We start from the raw sequence: 22,487 nt of genomic DNA on the forward strand, positions 1-22,487 counted from the left end.
ACATGGTGGGGGTTAAGAGTGAGGTTGGGGGCGCACCATAAACCGGTTTAAGCTCCCCAGTGGTGCCACTGACCGTTCCAAGTTCCTCTGTTTGTTCGTTTTGTCCTAATGTGTTGGCTTTGTATGTGCGCTTGTATTTGTGTGTGTGTGTGTGTTTGTGGTGTATTGGCTTTCTGTGTGTGCGCTTGTATGTGTGTGTGCGGGTGGTGTCTGCGTGCTGTAGGTTTCGATTTGGGGAGGCTGCGTTTTTGGTGCGTGGCATTCCCTGTTTGATATTTGTCTTTGTTTTTGTTTTTTTTTGTTGTTTTTTCAAACTGACTGAAACGTCTAGAAGTTGACGTCAAAATTACACAAAACGCTTGGCTTTGAAGAAGTCATTCACACAAAGTGGGGCTTTACTGGTTAATAATTAATGTTTGGACTGCCATCGCATGAAGATCATTTTCCGAATTTGACAACTTATGCCGGATTTCCACACTTGCCTCTGCCTGCCAGTCCAAGACCGACAGTTTTGCTACTGGACTGGCTTCCTTTGAGAGCCAGCTGCTCATTGAAACAAGTAGAAATTCCTGTAACCCCATTGACGATTTTATATTTAAAATAGTAATAAATAAATGTATGACTGACATAAAGTTTGCAGAACCAGCAGAGTTTCAAAGGAACTGGTCCTGTGGACCAGCTTAAATTTTAGGTGACTGTTGACCCTGTATAAAGAACCAAACAAACATACTAGTCATTGTAAACTTCCATGTCCTGGTTGTCTAACTTCCCAAAATATTTTGCCAACTTCCAGATGTCAAATGAAAAGTTTGATCATGTAAAGATGTGTATAAATAGTTTTTTACTTGGCAAAATGATAACATATCGTCAAAAAAGGTGAAAAATATGTTTTATGGCATTTTACCAGTGATTGAAATTTAGTGCGAACCGTCTCTATAATGACTCATAAAAAATACATTTGGCTCGTAAGTTTACCCAGATCACGAGCCGAAATTCTTTATAAAAGTTACGTTCGGCTCAAGCGTTTTACAAGATTACGAGCCAGGACGGCTGGTGATTAAAAATCCTAATTTCAATGGCTGTTTATATTCAACTGTAATAGAATATAAAATTAAGGTGACTGACTTATCATCTGTCTGGATTTATCATCAGTACCAGTATATGATATAAATAGATAATAGATTATTATTATTACTACAGTATTATTATTTTTATACATGCAGTCTTCGAGTATCCGATAGAAGTAGAAGAAGCAAGAGCTGTCAGTGGACAGCGTGCTCGACTATTCTCAGTACTTGCTTGATAGTATATATATATAATATAAGCTATTACTAAAACTTCAACATTACAATAAGGCCATACCAAATTGATATATCGTTCGTCGAACTACCGCATCAATAATTTCATTCCCGAGAAAAAAGTAATAAAAATCACCCGCCCGCACGTACATAAAAATCTCCAAAATTATTTTTTTCCGATTACGCGGCCCGGAATAATAACTGCAAAACAGGTTTTATCGCTGTTTTAATGCGTCAAAGTGATATTGATCGGATTTCATGCGTCCGTAATATATGTAGCTGATGACCCAAACTCAAAAAGTTAGGAATTATGGTGTCGTTCATCATTTCTTGTAAATCTGGAGTGTCTGTGCTAGTGCCACACATGGCCTTCGATGTGCCTGTAGGTATGTACTTTTGTTCAATACAGTGAAAAGAACGAAGCCCGACTTGTAAGACGTGCACGGGGATGCAGTTAAAAATATTTGGAAATATTGTTGAGATATAAAGTTTTCAAATCATTTGTTATCAGCTGTTTAGTTCAGCATCTAACATCAAGAGCCGAAAGCTGAGGCCGACTACTATCTTTAAAAAATATTTTTTCACAGATTCTGACCGACCTATCACATTGTCTCGGCTAAATCTTTTTGAACGTAACTTCTTAGAACAGCAGTCAGATATTCTATCAAAACGCATTTAGTCAATTTAAAATTGGTTTAGCTTATCAAATAAGTAGTGTGGATATGAAAATAATTTCTAACAGAATCTGTCCTTTTGTAACCCCAAATCTGCCTGTTTTTATAATAATTGGCTGTGAATTGATTGAACGAGAGAAACTAAAAAAAAAAAACAGACCTCCCCAACTCTAAATTTCTAGTTCAGTCAAAGCACAACAAACAGCACTTATAAGAGTGGCCATATTGGGATCATTCTTTGTCCGTCTGTTATCATTTTTGCCTGAAATGGATCTCTACCACAAAAACTTAAGCTAGCCTGATCTGTTAAGAAATTATTCCAAAGGGATTCAAACAATGTCGAAGCATCTGTTTGGTCTCACTGGTCAAGTGGTTTATTACTTCCCCTAACCTCTATGGGTTGGAGTTCCACTAGGGGCACACAGTTGTCATGTGTCAAAGCCATCTAACTGTGTTTCAGAAGAAATGATATTCCACACATGTGCCTGTTTTGTCCCAAATATTCCTCATCCTGTGCCGTTAAATAGGCACGCCTTAAGATTAATGTAGAAAAAAATCAAAATTAACAATAAGACACTGATCCCTTAGTAATTATAATTACAAAAGAAATGTGATTCAGTGAGTTTTGGCAAGAATTTATTTGCAAAATCATTCATGTAGTCTTTAAAACATATAGAAAAGCTGTATACGAGGGGCGTTCAATATGTAATGTTACTCTGTATGTAGTTCCGTAACCGCTTATCATTTTAGATGCGGTTTTCGGCATATTATAGAGCAATTTATTGGCAACACAATGCTTTATAAATTATAAAATTCGGTTGATTCAAAGTGAAAATATAATCATTTGAGTGAGGTATACTCGGGTATACTAGGAAATTTTATGTCCAAAATACTGAGACTGTAATATGCAATTCATTGATTCTACTATTCAACAACTAGAACTCTAAATCATTTTTCAGTATAAACTGGTAAAACAAATCATGATCTTCACAAAAACATATGAAAACTAAAATAAAAAAGTTTATATCAGTTTTAATTTGAGTGTGTATATTTTTACTCGAAAAATGATAAGGTGAGTACAATAAGCCTCTGCAATTTTGTCAGCGTTTAAAAAATTCTTGTATTTTAAGTTGATACTAGCATCTTAATTCTCGAATGCGAAACTAGTTCTTACAACTTTGATTAATCGCTCTCAACACCCATTCTAGATGGAATCAACCTCGAGTTTAGATTTTTTAGTTGTGTTGTAAAATTAGAAATGCAATAAATAGTTTAAAACAAAAGCAAACTCATCACAAATTGCTGTACCTCGTAGAAAAATGATAGAATTTTGTGATTTTACAAGTCATTCTATTTTCCTGATACTCTGGATGCCCAGTACAAACCTAAATTATAATTATGGTCCAGTATACCTGAGCACACCTCAATAAAATGATTATATTTTTACTTTGAACATGCCGATTTTTATAATTAATATAGCATTTTGTTTCCAATAAATTGCTTTATAATGTGCCGAAAACCGCATGTAAAAATGATAAGCGGTTACGGAACTACATACGGAGTAACATTACATATTGAACGCCCCTCGTACTGTGTTACCCACACTGTAAATGTTTGATTTCTGTGTTATTTCTTAAGAAATGTTAACTTCATCTATAATCATAACCAACTCCTCAAGGGTCTAAGCTGGGAAAAAAAATAAAAAACCCGCTCGCTCCATGTAAAATCATCCCGCCTCTGAAAAATATCAAAATTTAGAAAAAAAAATAAAATAAAAATTTCGGTCGCTCCTATTTTTTTTTTTTTTTTTTTTTTTTTTTTAAAATTTTCCGAAGAACTATTAATCAATTTGGTATGGTCTAAGCATATTCTAAGTCGAAAGGAGCCACAATTTAGTCGAAATGCTTGATAGAGTTGCCTCCTCCTATTACAGACTGTGTTCATGACGGTAAACAAGTATGCAAAATAAGAAAGCAATATCTCAATGGGCTTTGAAAATTTCGCAGTTTTTCCGTTTTCTCCGTCGATCTCCGCTATTTTAAAGCAATTCTGGACCATTTGAGAATCGTTTTTACCATTTTAAGGTAAAGACACAGACGACTGAACATTGTTGTTGCGTCTGCTTCATTGAGTTATGATTTGCAGTTGTTATTCGCCCTAACTAAGCAACTGTTTGATCATCCATATTAGTCGATGACGACATTATATGCATTATAAACAGTAATACTCTCTTACTTCAAACGTTGTTTTCTTCCGTCTCCCACGTCGGAATGACGCCATACTCTAAATACATGTCGCCCTGACGTGTTGCTGCATTTTTCGTATATATGGACAAAAAGTGTACTTCTGGCTGCGAACGTTAGCGATCGAATTCAAATCGCGACAGATCAAAAAGCGACTGCGCCGGTTATGCGTAGCTATGGTAATAAAAACGTTCGACGCGCTTCGCCTATCAGCAAAAATTTTACAAAATACATATGACCAAATTACAGAGAGATTCCGAATTACAACGATATATTTCACATTATTATTTACACAATAAGCAACATTTGACAGCAAAAGTCTATGTTATTTTTAACAGACCTCGTATCAGTGCAATAACAATAGTTTTATAGAGTAATATTCATTATTTATATGCTGTTCAATTTTCAAGTGACAAAATCCTTTCTTTCTATGATTTGGTGTCGTTTGATTTTTTTTTCTCTCAAAATTCAATGTTAAAACCTTTTTCTCCTCTCCTTACACAAATTTAATGTTGATCTTTTATTTTCGAGAACTTGATTCGCAGTCTCCTAAATCCGGTACAAATTTATTTATGGCATTTGAAACATTATTTCTTTTTTTCTGGTATATCTATCCCATCTGTGTTATGCGGCTTGTGTATAGGACGCATGTTAATTCACATTGCTTGTATGAATATACTCAATAATCCAAATGTGCCAGGGAATATACCAACACCTAATCCAAGTACGGGATGATTTTTACAGCCGCAATGTTCATAAAATCTATGATAAGTGAATTATCAAATATAAAAATAGAAGTAGGAATTGTGCACCAGAAAATACACTGCAGTCTGTTTCGTATAAAGCTAGAAGCATGCTTACAAATACACTGCAGTATACATGTACATTTAAACTTTTGTTTGACATTATTAATTTTAACTATTGACTTTTTTTTTTATCATGCTTGAAATAAATGTCCGCTTGTATTGATTTCTGATACATTCATATTACAAAAAATTAGGCCAATATTAAATATTTTGACACAAATCCATTAACTTTACGTCTGAAAATGAATGATAACAGACAAGATCCAGATAGAGTTTCTCACGAGAGTTAATAAAACGTTCAAGATACAGCCCGTTCCCGTGTACCGCCTGATAAAATCTCTTATAAAATTACCATTGAAGCCGGGACTCGATGGTCCTAATGGATCAGACACAATACAAGTACTGAGTGGACGTTCACGACAAAAAATGTAAGTATAGGACTCAGTCAAGCAATACCACCAAACACAGTTTTATCGACATGTTCCTTAAAACGGCACTGACTTCATGACGAACGTTATTGTTAATGCATAAGAACATGTTATGCCCTAGTATGTATTTTATGTAAAAAAGTGGAGGCAACAGTGATGCTCAATTTTAATGGCGCATGTAAGGAACCCAAACGTTACGCCGACATGACGTCATCGTATCCGTATTTCAACAATAAATACACTGGAGGTAACACGTCTCGTGGAATAATTACGGAGTGCATAAACGTTAAATGAAATATTTTTCTTGTCTTCTATTCTATCATTGCGTATGAAAGTAGGTGTTGAAATATTGTGCTATATCGTGTTGGGTCTGAAAAGACTTTAATTTAATGTAAAGCAACAGATCAACTAAAGTGACATTTTTTCTCTGTGCCGCTATGGCGCCAAATAATCGACATGGCGTCAATGTCTACAATATTCTCTTTAATACTTATGTTAATACATATAGTAACAAAAATGAATGTGATTTCCACAGGTTATTGTTTTCACGCACTGGTTATTGCTTTCACGCACTGGTTATTACCTATCGGCTCTGGCCGCAAAACTCGTAATCATTATCCGCTTAATGAACACGTGTGCGTGAAACTATAATGGCTACATAAAACGTCATCATATTCAGTGCGTTTTCAACATGGCGGTCGAGCGGACGTTGGAGGTGTTATTATGACATAATGGTCTGTCATTGGTCTTCATGTTAAACTGTTGTTTATCGCCGAATTACAGTGCTTGTTTCTGCACATATTAACATTGGAGCTAAAATTCCAAGTCGAAAAGGTGTTCGGGTATGTGTTGTAAGACAACATGGGACGCACCACACAATTTCAAAATTTCGATGAAGTTGCGGGTTTCCTCCCAGTGAAAATGTCATCACTGCTTTTCACAAATATAGTTCTACTGCTAAGAAATTGCACTTTTTCATGAAATGGCTCAGATTAGGCTAACTTTATGTGTTGTTCTTCATTTTAAGAATTGCGAACCATTTGACGAGTTTGATAGGAAAAAATTTTTTTTTTTACTGCTCTCGCTCCTTACGGTCAAGAAAGTCTGTATTTTTTTCTAAATGTGCAAGAATAAGTTTAGCGCTCTAACTCATATTTTTACCATATATTGTCGTATGTTGCGCAATTTTGAGACAAAAGTTCCCCCTAAACTATTTATTAAGTATTGCAACCAAACATATGTATTAAAAACATTCACACACGCTAGAGCCGGACCGGGAGGTAATATTCGGCCTGGAAAATGAATAATGGCCCGAGGGCTGTCGTGTTTTAACCTCTAAATAATATTATAGCCGCATGTTAATGAAACGCAATGCTTCTTCATATAAGAATGTAATTTACTTTATTTAAAAGAGATCTGAACAATAGATCTGACCACTGTCATTTTTTTATTTTTTCATCGTTAAGTTGTGGATGAAAAAAAAACAAACATGTTGTGCTTTTTATATGAGGAAACAAAAGACACAAGAACAAATAAGTAACAAACAATCATCAATAATTACCCAGGAAAAGAAGTTACTCACAGATAAACAATAGGTTTGATAAGTCATATCTACATGTATCAATCACAAACTATTGCAGAGAGTAGGACGCAGTACGGAGTTTTGGAACACTTTCAGGTTGATAATCTGTATAACACTTTATTCAAAGTGTGTACAATGTAAGTATCACTTTGTTTACAGTAAGTACATCCGTATCATATCTCGCAATGTTATAATATATCAATATAAATAAATAGTTAAAGAGAAATGTTGCTACTAATATCATATTTCTTTCCGCATTCGACAAAGTAACAAGGTTTTTTTTTTTCAAGGTAGGATCTGTTAAACGCTTAAACATGTAAGAAATAATTTATAACAAAAGAGTGCTTTAACATTATTTATGTACGATGGGCGCAGCCCAAGTGAAATTATTTGTACGACGTACTACCGCCCGAGTGTATAATTAGTGTTAAAACACGGTTTTGCTATGAACTATTTCAATCCTAATATTCCTTTCATCTAATTTAGAAGCACTCTTTCTTAGGTCGCAACAAAAACTTTTACGTCAGTCTAGCGTAAGCATGTTTTAACAGAGACAAACGTTTTATTTTGAAATACTACATTTCTGACATTTTATGCCCCCACTTTGGGGGGGGGGGGGGCGCATATACATTTGCTCTTGTCCGTCCTTCCGTCCGTCCGTCCGTGCGTCCTTCCGAGAATGTTGTGTCGCGCCTAGCTCCAAAAGTATTTGACATAGAGTCACAAAACTTTACAGGAATGTTGGTCAGCATGTGTAGTTGTGCACCTGGGGTTTTGCGTCCGGATTCATTCAGTCATGTAGAAGTTATGGCTCCTGACTTTGTAAAAATTGGTCATTTTAGTGTTGTGTCGCGTGTAGCTCCAAAAGTATTTGACCTAGAGTCACCAAAGTTTACAGGAATGTTGGTCAGCATGTGCAGTTGTGCACCTGGGGGTTCGCGTCCGGATTCATTCAGTATTGTAGGAGTTATAGCCCCTGACTTAGTTAAAAATTGGTCATTTTTATGTTGTGTCGTGCGTAGCTCCAAAAGTATTTGACCTAGAGTCACCAAAGTTTACAGGAATGTTGGTCAGCATGTGCAGTTGTGCACCTGGGGTTTCGTGTCCGGATTCATTCAGTATTGTAGGAGTTATGGTCCCTGACCTGGGAAAAAATGTCATTTTAATGTCATGTAGTGGGGGCATCTGTGTCCCATGGACAAATTTCTAGTTTAGTTTTTAATGTACTTGCTGTTGGATAATTGAAGTAACCCGTCTGCTACATTTTTTTTTCAGTCATTAATTCTTTTTGCCATGGGCCTACGTTGTAACGCCCGGCTGTAAGACTGTGTTCTGGGTCATCTGTGTATCTGGGAAATCTACCCTTAAGTTTTTATCTTTAGGTCATCAGAATATATAAAATATTACACTTCGGTCTTTACCTTATTTTTATTTGTTTTAGAAAATCTAGCTCGACTGCGATGAAAGCCTTAAGCTTATATGAACCACTTTCGATTCCGCTTTCTGGAAAAACCAGTACTTGTGTTATAAGCGAAGTCGTGGTCGTGACCCCAGTTGAGCTCGAACCCACAAACCCACAACCACTTGATTGAGTGGCCGACCTTAACCACTAGACTAACGCTCCCATTTAATTACACTTTAAAATAATTGAATAAATGTTATACTAGGCTAAAATATAAATATTTCATTCTGATATTTACAACGCACGGACCGCCTTACATAATAGTATTCACACGCATGCAAAGATATCAAGCATTATCTAGGGCCACACCAGGAACCGTCAATGACAAATATTAGAATCAATTTTAATAAAAACTTGCTATTTTTTTACTCCTTTCTTAAATACTACATTTTACAGACGTTTTTCACGTATATGCCGACGGATCGTATTTTCGTTTTAGCCTCTCTTATGGCAATTTATTTATCGAAACCCACGTTGAAAATCATTTGAAGCTCTATGGCTATACAAAATTTCAAATAGGCAGAGACTATAAGTATTAAAAGTAGTCAAAACTATAAAAACTTTTTAAAACAAGTCACTTTATTTTTAACCATCGTTTCGGCTACATTAGCCTTCTTCAGGGTTCAAAATAAACATAACAAAGGAAGTGACGTCAACGTCAAACGACGTCGATGACGACAACGTCAATATTAAACAAAGAGTTTGGCGTAAAAATCATAAACAGGATCATAGTGTGATACATAAAAACTGGTGAAAAAATGCAGTATAAGTGCAATGGTTAAGGAAAGGTACCAGTAAAAACTGATTATGGAATACATACACAGCAATAATATATACGTATATAACAAGTATTTCAGAAAAGCATTAATACAGAATTTTGAATTCATTCCTTGTGGAGACACAGTGCCCAAACGATACATCCAGGAAGTCTCATTTAAAAGACTTTTCCAAGGATTAGTTACTTTATCAATGGGCATAAAAGAGAAATCCTGGATGGTATGTCCTTGAGAATTAAAATGTTCAGAAACATTAGTAGTAGTTTCTGGATAATGATTGATATCAAATCTATGACTATTCATTCTTTGTGAACATTGCTGGTGTGTTTGTCCAACATACTGTTTAAAACATTTATTACATGTTATTGAGTAAATAACATCAGATGAACTGCATGACAGATCATGTCTAACATTATAACAAGATGAATTGGTGGAACTAGAAAATGAATTATCTTCATTAATATTTAAACAGTGTGTACAGCGACGTCTAAAACATTTACTTACACTACAATTTATGTCTTTCTTACTCAGCCTAGAATGAACTAAAACATCTTTGATATCCTTGGGTCTTTTGTAAGCAACAATAGGTCTATAGTCATATAATTATCTAACACTCTCTTAGAAGATTCCAATATTGGTTTATTATTTTACCAATATTAGGCAAAGATGGATTGTAGGTACATACAAAAGGAATGACTTTATCCGCATTTTTGTTACTGCACGAATTAAGAGCATCTTGCATTGATAGAGAGGAAAAAGCTGCAGATGCGGTCACATTATTCGAAGTCATTTCTCAGCCCTGGCAGAGACGGCATTTAGCAGAATATTCTTCTTATCTCTATACAGCACAACAGCCATTTGGTTACGTAGGATGTTACGAAAAGAGCACATTTGGAAAAAACATCATGACGACGGTGACGCGAGAAAACCATGGCACGTACTGTATTAACGTTTGCAAGACGTTAATGTACAGATATGCTGGTACACAGGTAAAATAGTGTTGATACTTAATTCAACTTAAAATATATAATTACAATATGAGTGGAAGTATTCTAAATATGATAAGATTAATGTGTATACTAGTAGGAAATACCAACCAAGTAAAAATTACATCATCTTCGAGTCAAAAAAAGCTGCAGATGCGGTCACATTATTCGAAGTCATTTCTGTGCCCTGGGCACACAAATATAGATTCAATATTTTCATTTGGAATGACTTCGGATAATGTGATCGCATTTACAAAACAGACCCTGAAACGTTGACAATATCTCGAAATAAGTTCGTCTCCAAATTGGTAAATGTATAGCTAAATGTAAATAAACTTCATTTGGAGAAGTCTCAAAGACTGCGTCTAAGGATGCAATTACAGGACAGTTTCTACTTTTTTCAGGGTACATTTTGTAAATGTGGTCACTCTATTCGAAGTCATTCTAAACGAACAGATTGTACGTTTGTATGCGCAGGACCGAGGAATGAATACTGTGGGGGCTTAAAAAGCATGTCAGTATATGATATACGGTGTAAGTACCAAGTATGAGATAAAATAATATGTTTAAATTACATAGACATTTGGACATCTGCAAAACGGTTTGGCTTTTGACCTACAGTGTGTTTTTAGTATATGGTATTATACGATTCAATATAATGTAGGTTAAAATTATGTGGATACTAGAAACACTTGTAATATGTTAATTAAGAAAAAAAATAAGTTCCCAAAGTGGTTTATCGTAGAATAACCCGAGTTCTGAGTTCTTATGTGTAAGAATATAGTCTATCACGAAGGCCCTAAGCCTGAGTGATATATTGTTTCGCATAAGAACGAAAAATTCGAGTTATTCTACGATAAATCACACTTGGGTTACTGCTACCTGATGATAGGAATAAACTAAACATTTTATCATTTTGTATCAACTTGACAAGTAAATCATATATGAAATGAAATCTATTAGAACTTTACTGTATGCAATATTTCATTACCTTATATATGCCAAATTGGCATTGCTAAACAAATTCGATTAGGTCAAACAATTAAATGTTCTCATTTTTTTAAAGTGTTCATCTGAGAAATTTTGCTGTCACGATATAGATTATATGCTGTTTAAATCAAATTCAACACTTTTTATCACTAAGATGAAAAATGGATTCCGACGATTCTAACTCACATGTACTATGTATTCTGACAATTATAACCAAATTCTGCAATTTATTTCAATAACTCAAACTCAGATGAACAATGTATTCTGACAAATCTAACTCTGGTCTATGATATATTCTGACAATTCCGTCTTAGGTGTACAATAGATTCTGACGATTCTAAACCAGGTGTAAAATGTCTTCTGACAATTCTGACTTAGTTCTATAATGTATTCTGACAATTCTAACTCAGTTTCATTATGTATTCTGACAATTCTGTCTCAGGTGTAGAATGTATTCTGGCAAATCCAACTCAGTTCTATAATGTATCCTGACAATTATGTCTCGGTTTACAATGTATTTTGTTAATTCTAACTCAGTTCTACAATGTAATCTGAAAATTCTATCTCAGGTGTACAATATAATCTATAAAATGTATGTTAACAATGGTTCTAACTCAGATGTCCAATGTATTTTAACAATTCGTACTCAGTTCTACAACGTATTCTGACAGTCTAATGAGTACATTGCATTCTGACGAATTTAACTCGGGTGTTAAATGCATTCTGATTTTTTTTTAACTCAGGTGTAAAATATATTTTGACAATATTTCTAACTCAAATGCACAATGTGGCCTGGCAATACTAGCCATGATGGACATCCATTTGGTGAACCTGAATGAACCTTTTCGCAGCTAGGAAAGTGCGTTGTTTCTCTCAAATTTGTTACATTGTCAAGTTAAACCATCCTCTGCTTCCTGTTTTTATATTAAAGTAGTAACGAAGGCTGTTACACCAAAGACAACTGAAACTCATAGTGTGGTTCCAAACACTACCTTGATAATATCGACTGACACGATAGAAGAGTTAACTGAACCAACCACTCGGAATGAAAGTAAGAAGAACTCCATCTATTTCTACTTGTATATAGAAAATTGTATTTGCTACAACTCAATAAATACTGTTATTACATACTCGTTTCTATTCCCCGTAAAGTTATACTGGTACCGGAAACGTCAATATTTTTCCATACACTGACGCCTGATTTTCATATCGGGTGCGTGACGTAATTCAGTGTGCTGTTGCACTATTTTTTTTCTATTTAGTTCAGTATTGTCAGTCCTATTCAGGCTATTGAACAAATTTATGATATTTGCATTATATTTATACGTGTAGATGTGTATGTAATAAAAAGGTTATTATCTTTGCATCGGGAAATATGCACTCGTTCTTCAGTGGAAGAAAATTGCGCTCCTAAAGTCGCGCAATATTTCCACTGAAGAACTCGTGCAAAGTTCCCGATACAAAGCTAATAACCTATAAATATCAGCATGTTCTTTAGCACACGATTGATTCTGCATTTGCGTCCAATGTAAAACATGAACAGCATACACATCTGTGCAGTCTGATCAAGATCTGTACTGTATGCTATTCGTCCAGTATTGTTCTGGTAAGCGCCAATTGAAGAGTAAATCGTGCTGTTCAAATTGAAAGATGGACAAGTTCATTATAAAAATTTAGCAGGTAAACTATAACTGTTACCTACACCTGTGTGTTAAAAACGTTTGATAATTTGATTAGTTTATCTGTAAGTGCATTTCCTTTTCTTGGATGCATTGTGCATAGTGATTCTATTTGTCCAGTCTTAAGAATGTACTGCATGTGAGAAATTGTGCCTGAGTATTCAAAGATGTCTGGATTAAACTTTGTGGCAGTTATAATACAATTAAAAAAAACCTCAGTTGTATGATGTATTCTGTCAATTCTGTTCAAGTGTACAATGGATTCTGACGATTTAGAATCAGGTGTAAAATGTATTCTGACAATTCTAACATAGTTCCATGATGTATTCTGACAATTCTAACTCATTTTATAATGTACTGGTATTCTAACAATTCTGTCTCAGGTGTAGAATGTATTCTGGCAATTCTAACTCAGATGCACAGTATGCAGACAAATATAATTATGTTCTATAATGTATTCTGTCCATTTTGTCTCAGGTGTATAATAAATTCTGACAATTCTGACTAAGGTGTACAGTGCATTCTGACAATTTCAACTCAGTTCTAAAATGTATTCAGACAATTCTGTCTCAGGTGTACAATATAATTTGACGATTCTAACTCAGGTGTAAATTGTATTCTTAAATAACTCTAACTCAGGTGTAAAATGTATTCTGACAATGGTTCTACCTCAGATGTTCAATGTATTTTGACAATTCTTACTCAGTTCTACAATGTATTCTGACAATTCCATGGCAGGTGTACAATGTATTCAATTCCGTCCAAGGAATACATTGTATTCTGACGATTTTAACGCAGGTGTTAAATGTATTATGATAAAAATTCTAACTCAGATGCACAATATATTCTAGCAATTCTAGCTTAGATGGACATCCATTTGGTGAACCTGAATGAACCTTTTCGCAGTTAGGAAAGTGCGTTTTTTCCCTCAGATTTGTTACATTGTCAAGTTAAACCATCCTCTGCTTCCTGTTTTTATATTAAAGTAGTAACGAAGGCTGTTACACCAAAGACAACTGAAACTCATAGTGTGGTTCAAAACACTACCTTGATAATATCGACTGACACGATAGAAGAGTTAACTGAACCAACCACTCGGAATGAAAGTAAGAAGAACTCCATCTATTTCTACTTGTATATAGAAAATTGTATTTGCTACAACTCAATAAATACTAATATCAGCATGTTCTTTAGCCCTACTCATGCGTGACGCGATTGATTCTGCAATTGTGACCAGTGTAAATATGAACAGCATACACATCTGTGCACTCTGATCAAGACCTGCACTGTATGCCATTCGTCCAGTGTTGTTCTGGTAAGCACCAATTGAAGAGTAAATCGTACTGTTCAAATTGGAAGATAGACAAGTTCATTATAAAAATTTAGCAGGTAAACTATAACTGGTACCTACATCTGCGTGTTGAATAAGTTTGATAATTTGATCAATTTATCTGTGAGTTAATTTCCTTTTCTTGGAAGAATTGTACATAGTGATTCTATTTGTCCCGTTTTAAGAATGTTCTGCATGTGAGAAATTGTGCCTGAGTATTCACAGATGTCTGGATTAAACTTTGTGGCAGTTATTATACAATTGAAAAAGAAACTCATTTCTACGATGTATTCTTGGCGATTCTGTGTCAGGTATACAATGGATTCTGACGATTCTAAATCAGGCGTTAAAAAAGTATTCTTACAATTCTAACTTAGTTCTATTATGTATTCTGACAATTCTAACTCAGTTTTATAATGTATTCTGACAATTCTGTCTCATGTGTAGAATGTATTCTGGCAATTCTGTCTCAGGTGCACAATGTATCCAGACAATTCTAATTATGTTCTATAATGTATTTTGACCATTTTGTCTCAGGTGTACAATGAATTCTGACAATTCTGACTCAGGTGTACAGTGTATTCTGACAATTCCAACTCAGATTTGTATTGTATTCTGAAATTTTGTTTCAGTGTACAATATATTCTGACAATTCTTACTCAGTTCTACAATGTATTCTGACAATTCTGTCTCGGGTGTACAATATAATCTGACGATTCTAACTCAGGTGTAAAATGTATTCTTAAATAACTCTAACTCAGGTGTAAAATGTATTTTAACAATGGTTCTAACTCAGATGTTCAATGTATTTTGACAATTCTTACTCAGTTATACAATGTATTCTGACAATTCCGTGTCAGGTGTACAATGTATTCAATTCCGTCCAAGGAATACATTGTATTCTGACGATTTTAACTAAGGTGTTAAATGTATTCTGATAAAAATTCTAACTCAGATGCACAATATATTCTAGCAATTCTAGCTTAGATGGACATCCATTTGGTGAACCTGAATGAACCTTTTCGCAGTTAGGAAAGTGCGTTTTTTCCTTCAAATTTGTTACATTGTCAAGTTAATCCATGCTCTGCTTCCTGTTTTTATATTAAAGTAGTAACGAAGGCTGTTACACCAAAGACAACTGAAACTCATACTGTGGTTCAAAACACTACCTTGATAATATCGACTGACTCGATAGAAGAGTTAACTGAACCAACCACTCGGAATGAAAGTAAGAAGAACTCCATCTATTTCTACTTGTATATAGAAAATTGTATTTGCTACAACTCAATAAATACTAATATCAGCATGTTCTTTAGCCCTACTCATGCTTGACGCGATTGATTCTGCAATTGCGTCCAGTGTAAATATGAACAGCATACACATCTGTGCACTCTGATCAAGATCTGCACTGTATGCCATTCGTCCAGTATTGTTCTGGTAAGCACCAATTGAAGAGTAAATCGTACTGTTCAAATTGAAAGATGGACAAGTTCATTATAAAAAATTAGCAGGTAAACTATAACTGGTACCTACATCTGCGTGTTGAATAAGTTTGATCAGTTTATCTGTGAGTTAATTTCCTTTTTTTTGGAAGCATTGTACATAGTGATTCTATTTGTCCCGTTTTAAGTATGTACTGCATGTGAGAAATTGTGCCTGAGTATTCACAGATGTCTTGATTAAACTTTGTTGCAGTTATTATACAATTGAAAAAGAAACTCATTTCTACGATGTATTCTTGGCGATTCTGTGTCAGGTATACAATGGATTCTGACGATTCTAAATCAGGCGTTAAAAAAAGTATTCTTACAATTCTAACTTAGTTCTATAATGTATTCTGACAATTCTAACTCAGTTTTATAATGTATTCTGACAATTCTGTCTCAGAGGTTAAACGTATCCAGACAATTCTAATTATATTCTATAATGTATTCTGACCATTTTGTCTCAGGTGTACAATGAATTCTGACAATTCTGACTCAGGTGTACAGTGTATTCTGACAATTCCAACTCATTTTTGTATTGTATTCTGAAATTTTGTTTCAGTGTACAATATATTCTGACAATTCTTACTCAATTCTACAATGTATTTTGACAATTCTGTCTCAGGTGTACAATATAATATGACGATTCTAACTCAAGTGTAAAATGTATTCTTAAATAACTCTAACTCAGGTGTAAAATGTATTTTAACAATGGTTCTAACTCAGATGTTCAATGTATTTTGACAGTTCTTACTCAGTTCTACAATGTATTCTAACAATTCCGTGTCAGGTGTACAATGTATTCAATTCTGTCTAAGAAATACAATGTATTCTGACGATTTTAACTCAGGTGTTAAATGTATTCTGAAAGAAAAATCTAACTCAGGTGTAAAATATATTTTGACATGACAATATTTCTAACTCAGATGCACAATATATTCTGGCAATTCTAGCCCGGATGGACATCCATTTGGTGAACCTGAATGAACCTTTTCGCAGTTAGGAAAGTGCGTTTTTGCCCTCAGATTTGTTACATAGTCAAGTTTATCCATGCTCTGCTTCTTGTTTTTATATTAAAGTAGTAACGAAGGCTGTTAAACAAAAGACAACTGAAACTCATACTGCGGTTCCAAACACTACCTTGATAATATCGACTGACACGAGAGAAGAGTTAACTGAACCAACCACTCGGAATGAAAGTAAGAAGAACTCCCTTTTCTTGGATGCATTGCAGTGCAGTGACTCTATTTGGCCCATTTTAAGAATGTACTGCATGTGAGAAGTATTGCCTGAGTATTCACAGATGCCTGAATTAAACTTTGTGGCAGTTATTATACAATTGAAAAAAGACACTTTTTCATTTTTTTGTCTCCATCCGTTATTAAAATTATTTCATACATTTAAAAGGCCTGCATTTGTTCTTACCAGATGCATTATTATATACCAGGACTTTAATAACACATTATCTAAAGTGCTGTAATTGAACAATTCTAATATGCATTTCTCTGTTAAAACACTCTTATGCCAGAATTGCGTCACGTTAACGTGCAGTGACGTCAAAGTTTTTTGCTGCGACTAAGAAAGAGAGCGCGTCTATATTTCATCTGCTATTTTAGATTAAGGGCATATTCGAATCGAAATAATTTACAGCAAAAGAGTGTTTTAACATTATTTATACACTCGGGCGGTAATACGTCGTACAAATAGTTTCACTCTGGCTGCGCCCTCGTGCAAATATTACGCCCGACGTATAACCGCCCATCGTGCATAAATAGTGATAAAGCACTTTTTTGCCATAGATGATTTGTAAAATAAAGAGATTGCTTTGATTCGAATCTTGAGCTCAAAATGATTAACAATAAGAACGAGGTAATTGTCATCGGACATCATACTCCTAAATTCCAATTTCTTTCCCGAGTATTCATCTTGAACCTCATCATTACAATTTAAACAAATACTTTAGAGCTTTTGCCACCACGTTACTTATCAAATCACAAATTTGAATTTTAATAAAATGATCCCCAGTACTCGTATACTAAGTTTGATTTAAACGTGCAGACTTTACTGAATACTTTGGCTTTCACAGTAACCTCTGCACTAGAGACTACTGATGTAATGTCAACAACTGAAACTAGAGTTGTCACTGGAATGACGAATTATGCCCCCACAATATGGCCTTTTCACAGAACTAAGCCAATATCAAAGCCGAATTTGCTTGACCTTTGACCTACTGATCACAAAATCAATAGAGGTCATCTGCTAGTCATGATCAACCTCCCTATGAAGTTTCATGATCCTCTGCCTAAGCGTTCTCAAGTTATTGTCCGTAAAAGGTTTTAATAACCTTTGACCTTTGGAACTCAAAATCAGTATGGGTCATCTGCTTGACATGACCAACCTCCAGATTAAGTTTCCTGATCCTAGTCCCAAGCATTCTCAAGTCATTGTCCGAAAACTGTTTAAATGTTCCGGGTCACTGTGACCTTGACCTGTAATCTACTGACCTCAGAGTCATAAAGGGGTGATCTGCTATTCATAGCCAACCTCCCTATCAATTTTCATCATCGTAGACCCAAGCGTTCTCAAGTTATCATCCTTAAACCGTTTAACTGTTCCAAGTCACTGTGACCTTGACGTTTGACCTACTGACCTCAAAATAGAACTTGACCTGTATTTTATGATGTTACACCTGTGTACAAAAAATTATGATCCTAGGCCCAAGCGTTCTAAAGTTATCATCCGGAAGCCATTTAATTGTTCCGAGTCCCTGTGACCTTGACCTTTGACCTACAGACCTCAAAGTCGAACTTGACCTGCATTTCAGGATGTTACATCTGTGTACCAAAATTTATAATCCTAGACCCAAGCGTTCTTAAGTTATCATCCGGAAACCATTTAACTGTTCCGAGACCTGTGACCTTGACCTTTGATTTACAGACCTCAAAGTCGAACTTGACCTGCATTTCATGATGTTACACCTGTGTACCAAAATTTATGATCCTAGGCACAAGCGTTCTCAAGTTATCGGCCGGAAATCGTTTAACTGTTCAGGGTCACTGTGACCTTGACCTTTGACCTACTGACCCCAAATTCAAACTTGGCCTGTATTTTCTGATGTTACACCTGTGTACCAAAAATTATTTAAATTGGTCAAGCCGTTCTTGAGTAATCATCCGGAAACCATGCAAAACCAACGGACCGACCGACCAACCGACCGACCGACCGACTGATCAACCAACCGACCGACCGCCAGGCTCACTGCTATAACCCCCCCACCCACCCCCAAACTTCGTTTTGTGGGGGTATAAAGAACAATGTTGTCACGGAACTGCTCTATCAATGTATATTTAAAGTTAGTCCTGTTTGAAAGTATCAGTATTTACACAAAACAGTTTGATAATGAAAACGGTCTGACGATATTGTTATCTGTGTCAAGGGGCCTTCGGCCAGTGGCCGAGTGGTTAAGGTCGAATCACTTGCCCCTCATCGATGTGGGTTTGAGCCTCACTCGGGGCGTTGAATTCTTCATGTGAGGAAGCCATCCAGCTGGCTTACGGAAGGTCGGTGGTTCTACCCAGGTGCCCGCTCATGATGAAATAATGCACGGAGGGGCACCTGAGGTCTTCCTCCACCATTTAAGCTGGAAAGTCGCCATATGATCTATCATGTGTCGGTGCGACGTTAAAACCAAAAACAAATCTGTGTCAAACCCCTGAGATCATGTTGAAAAGTATATTTTCTGGATAAGTTAGAGTAAAGCCAGTATCAGGAATACAGAAATGTAAACCAAACCTTAGATAAGTAATAGCCCTTGAATGAATTTGATTAAACTCACTAACAACGTAAGTACCTGCCATGATTCTGAATAAAAATATCACAATCGACCTCAGATCAACATGTATGTACACACCAACCTACTTTCAATTTGAAAATAAATTGCCTTTTCAAATGACTTTATAACTAAATGTTTAATCCTACTGATAAGTCTTCAGTAACATGTATTTAAGTTATATTAGAGTTGATGTTTCATTTCAGACAGGACACTTTGGATTCCAGCAGAAATTTACACGTCGATTCAAGCGGGTGTCATTCTTATTGTAGCTATTGTTGCAGGAGTCATCGTATTGATCCGGAGGTTTTGTTTTTCAGACATAATTATTTAATTTCCTTACTTTACATAGTCTACCGATAGATCACAGTATTGGTATTTTAACATATACAATATTTCATACATAGACATCTTAATCAGAATTAAGATATTAATTTACAGTCACTGTACCAAAGTGGGTTTTAGTTGAATAGATATAAACGCCAACATTAAATCGATCGCTCCTACTGGATGTGTAGGCATAGGAAATAGAGATCATATAATTGCACTTACTAATCCTACAGTGTTCGTATTCAAAGTGGATCTGTTTGACATTTGATACAAGCAAACTGTATTATCTGCACTATTATTACTCTGGTACTTCATTTTATTATTGGTTTTAAAGTATTTTTACATATGTAAGTGACAGATATAGGAACCATGTCTTGAGGGTAAATCAACAATGAATAAATCCTTAATGATTTGTTGGCAAAAAAGATTTATTGGTCTGAAACATTTCATTTCACTATTGTGTATTGCATAGGGAGTTAACATAATCTCTACTTAAAGTACTAGCCAAGGCAAGTTGTCATTCTTGTGGATCCACTTATTACAAGTAAACTTCTGTATTGATATAACAACTATCACAAATTACATTAGTGAAATCATTTGGGTTATTTCAGACTTGGAAATTATTCTATACTTATTTATGTATATATCATGAAATTTAGGGTCTATTCTAGATGTGTATGGACGCCAAGATTGCTTAGCATGATAATCATTAGTTTGTCATGTGCTTTTTTCAATATTGTCGTACAATCTAATTTATCATGTAGATAAAGCAGTTTGTTATGTATTTGCTAGTTTGTCCTGTAATTCGTTAGTTTGTGTACATTTATAGTTCGTTATGTGCTTTTTCCAATATCCAATATATTCAGTACAAATCCTAAGTGATGTAGACAAATAAATTTGTTATGTAAATTTACTAGTTTGTCTAGTAAATTCGCTAGTCTGTGATTTATATTTGATAATTCGTTATGTGTTTTTCCCCAATATATTCTATACAAATCATAATTTGTTATGTAGATGAAGCAGTTTGTTGTATACGTTTACTAGTTTGTGCTGTCCAGTTAATAGTTCGTCATGTTTTTTTCCAATATTTTCGGTACAAATCATAATTTTACTTGTACATAAAGCAGTTTGCTATGTACATTTACCAGTTTGTCCTGTACAAATCATAATTTGTTATGTAGATTTACCAGTTTGTTATATACATTTACTGGTTTGTGCAGTACATTCGGTAGTTTGTGCTGTACAATTACTAGTTCGTCATGTGCATTGTCCAATATATTCGATACAAATCATAATAATGTTATGTAGGTAAACGATTTTTATGTACATTTACTCGTTTTTGCAGTACATTCGCTAGTTTGTGGCGTGCAAATAACAGTTCACCATGTGCATTTTCCAAATATTCAGTACAGATCATAATTGTTATGCAGATAAACCAGTTTGTTTTGTACATTTACTAGTTTGCGCAGTACATTCGCTATTGCGTTCAATTGTACAGAACAAACTAGTAAATGCACAGCACAAACTATGAAACGTACTGCACAAACTACTAAATGTACATAATAAACTGATTTTTCTACACAACAAATTTTGATTTGTACTGAATATATTGGAAACTGCACATAGCAAACTATTAATTTTACACAACAAACTAGAAAATGCACAGCACAAACTAGCGAATGTACTGCAAACTAGTAAATGTACATAACAAAATGCTTTATCCACATAACAAATTATGATTTACATCGAATATATTGGAAAAAGCACATAACGAACTATTAATTGTACAGAACAAGCTAGCGAATATACTCGACAAACTAGTAAATTTACAAAACAAACTGCTTTATCTGCATAACAAATTTTGATTTGAACCGAATATTTAAGAAAAAGCACATAACGAACTATTAATTGTACAGCACAAACTAGCGAACGTACTGCACAAACTAGTAAATGTACATAACAAACAGCTCTTAAACGGTCTACATAACAAATTACGGTTTGCACAGACTATACTGGAAATTGCACAAAACTATTAACTGTACAGAACAAACTTGAAAATGCACAACACAAACTAAGAAATGTACTACACAAACTTATAGATGTGCTTAACAAACTTCTTTTATTATCTACATAACAAATTATGATTTGCACCGAATATATTCGAAAAAGCACATAACGATCCATTAATTGTACAGCACAAACTCGCGGATGTGCTAGACAAACTAGTAAATGTACATAACAAACAGCTTTATCTACGTAGCAAATTATGATTTGCACCGAAAATATTGGAAAATGCATATGACAAACTAATAATTATCATGTCAAGGCAGTATAGACGTTCCATAGATGTGAATGTACAATATACTGAGTAAGGTTAGATGGGGGTTAACAAACTTTAAATAATGTACATACATGTAACTATGATTATATTATATAGTTTTTCAAAGTCGAAAAATGTCACACAAGAAATTAAATAAATGAAATATTAGCAATATGGAAGATATGACTAAACTAATAATGAGGGGGTAACGGGTTTAGAGAAGGAATGCACCTTTTATTTTAAACGGCATAATCCACAATACCGTTTAAA

The 22,487-nt window shown here is 34.7% G+C and overlaps 1 protein-coding gene across 5 annotated transcripts in view; it reads left to right on the forward strand.

The window, feature by feature from the left end:
* LOC128557835 (uncharacterized) overlaps positions 1-22,487 on the forward strand; it is a 58,926-nt gene that overhangs the window by 23,262 nt on the left and 13,177 nt on the right. For 2 of the 5 annotated variants that reach the window (XM_053546300.1, XM_053546301.1), the window contains exon 4: positions 10,116-10,258. In XM_053546300.1, the coding sequence (XP_053402275.1) occupies positions 10,116-10,258 (143 nt within the window). Of the gene's footprint in view, positions 1-10,115; positions 10,259-10,659; positions 10,790-12,176; positions 12,297-13,910; positions 14,031-15,362; positions 15,483-16,817; positions 16,938-19,773; positions 19,874-22,487 lie in introns of all 5 variants that reach the window. The other 3 variants (XM_053546297.1, XM_053546298.1, XM_053546299.1) reach the window with 3 other exon arrangements.

Source organism: Mercenaria mercenaria, chromosome 6, assembly GCF_021730395.1.
Source record: "Mercenaria mercenaria strain notata chromosome 6, MADL_Memer_1, whole genome shotgun sequence".
NCBI classification, from domain to species: domain Eukaryota; kingdom Metazoa; phylum Mollusca; class Bivalvia; order Venerida; family Veneridae; genus Mercenaria; species Mercenaria mercenaria.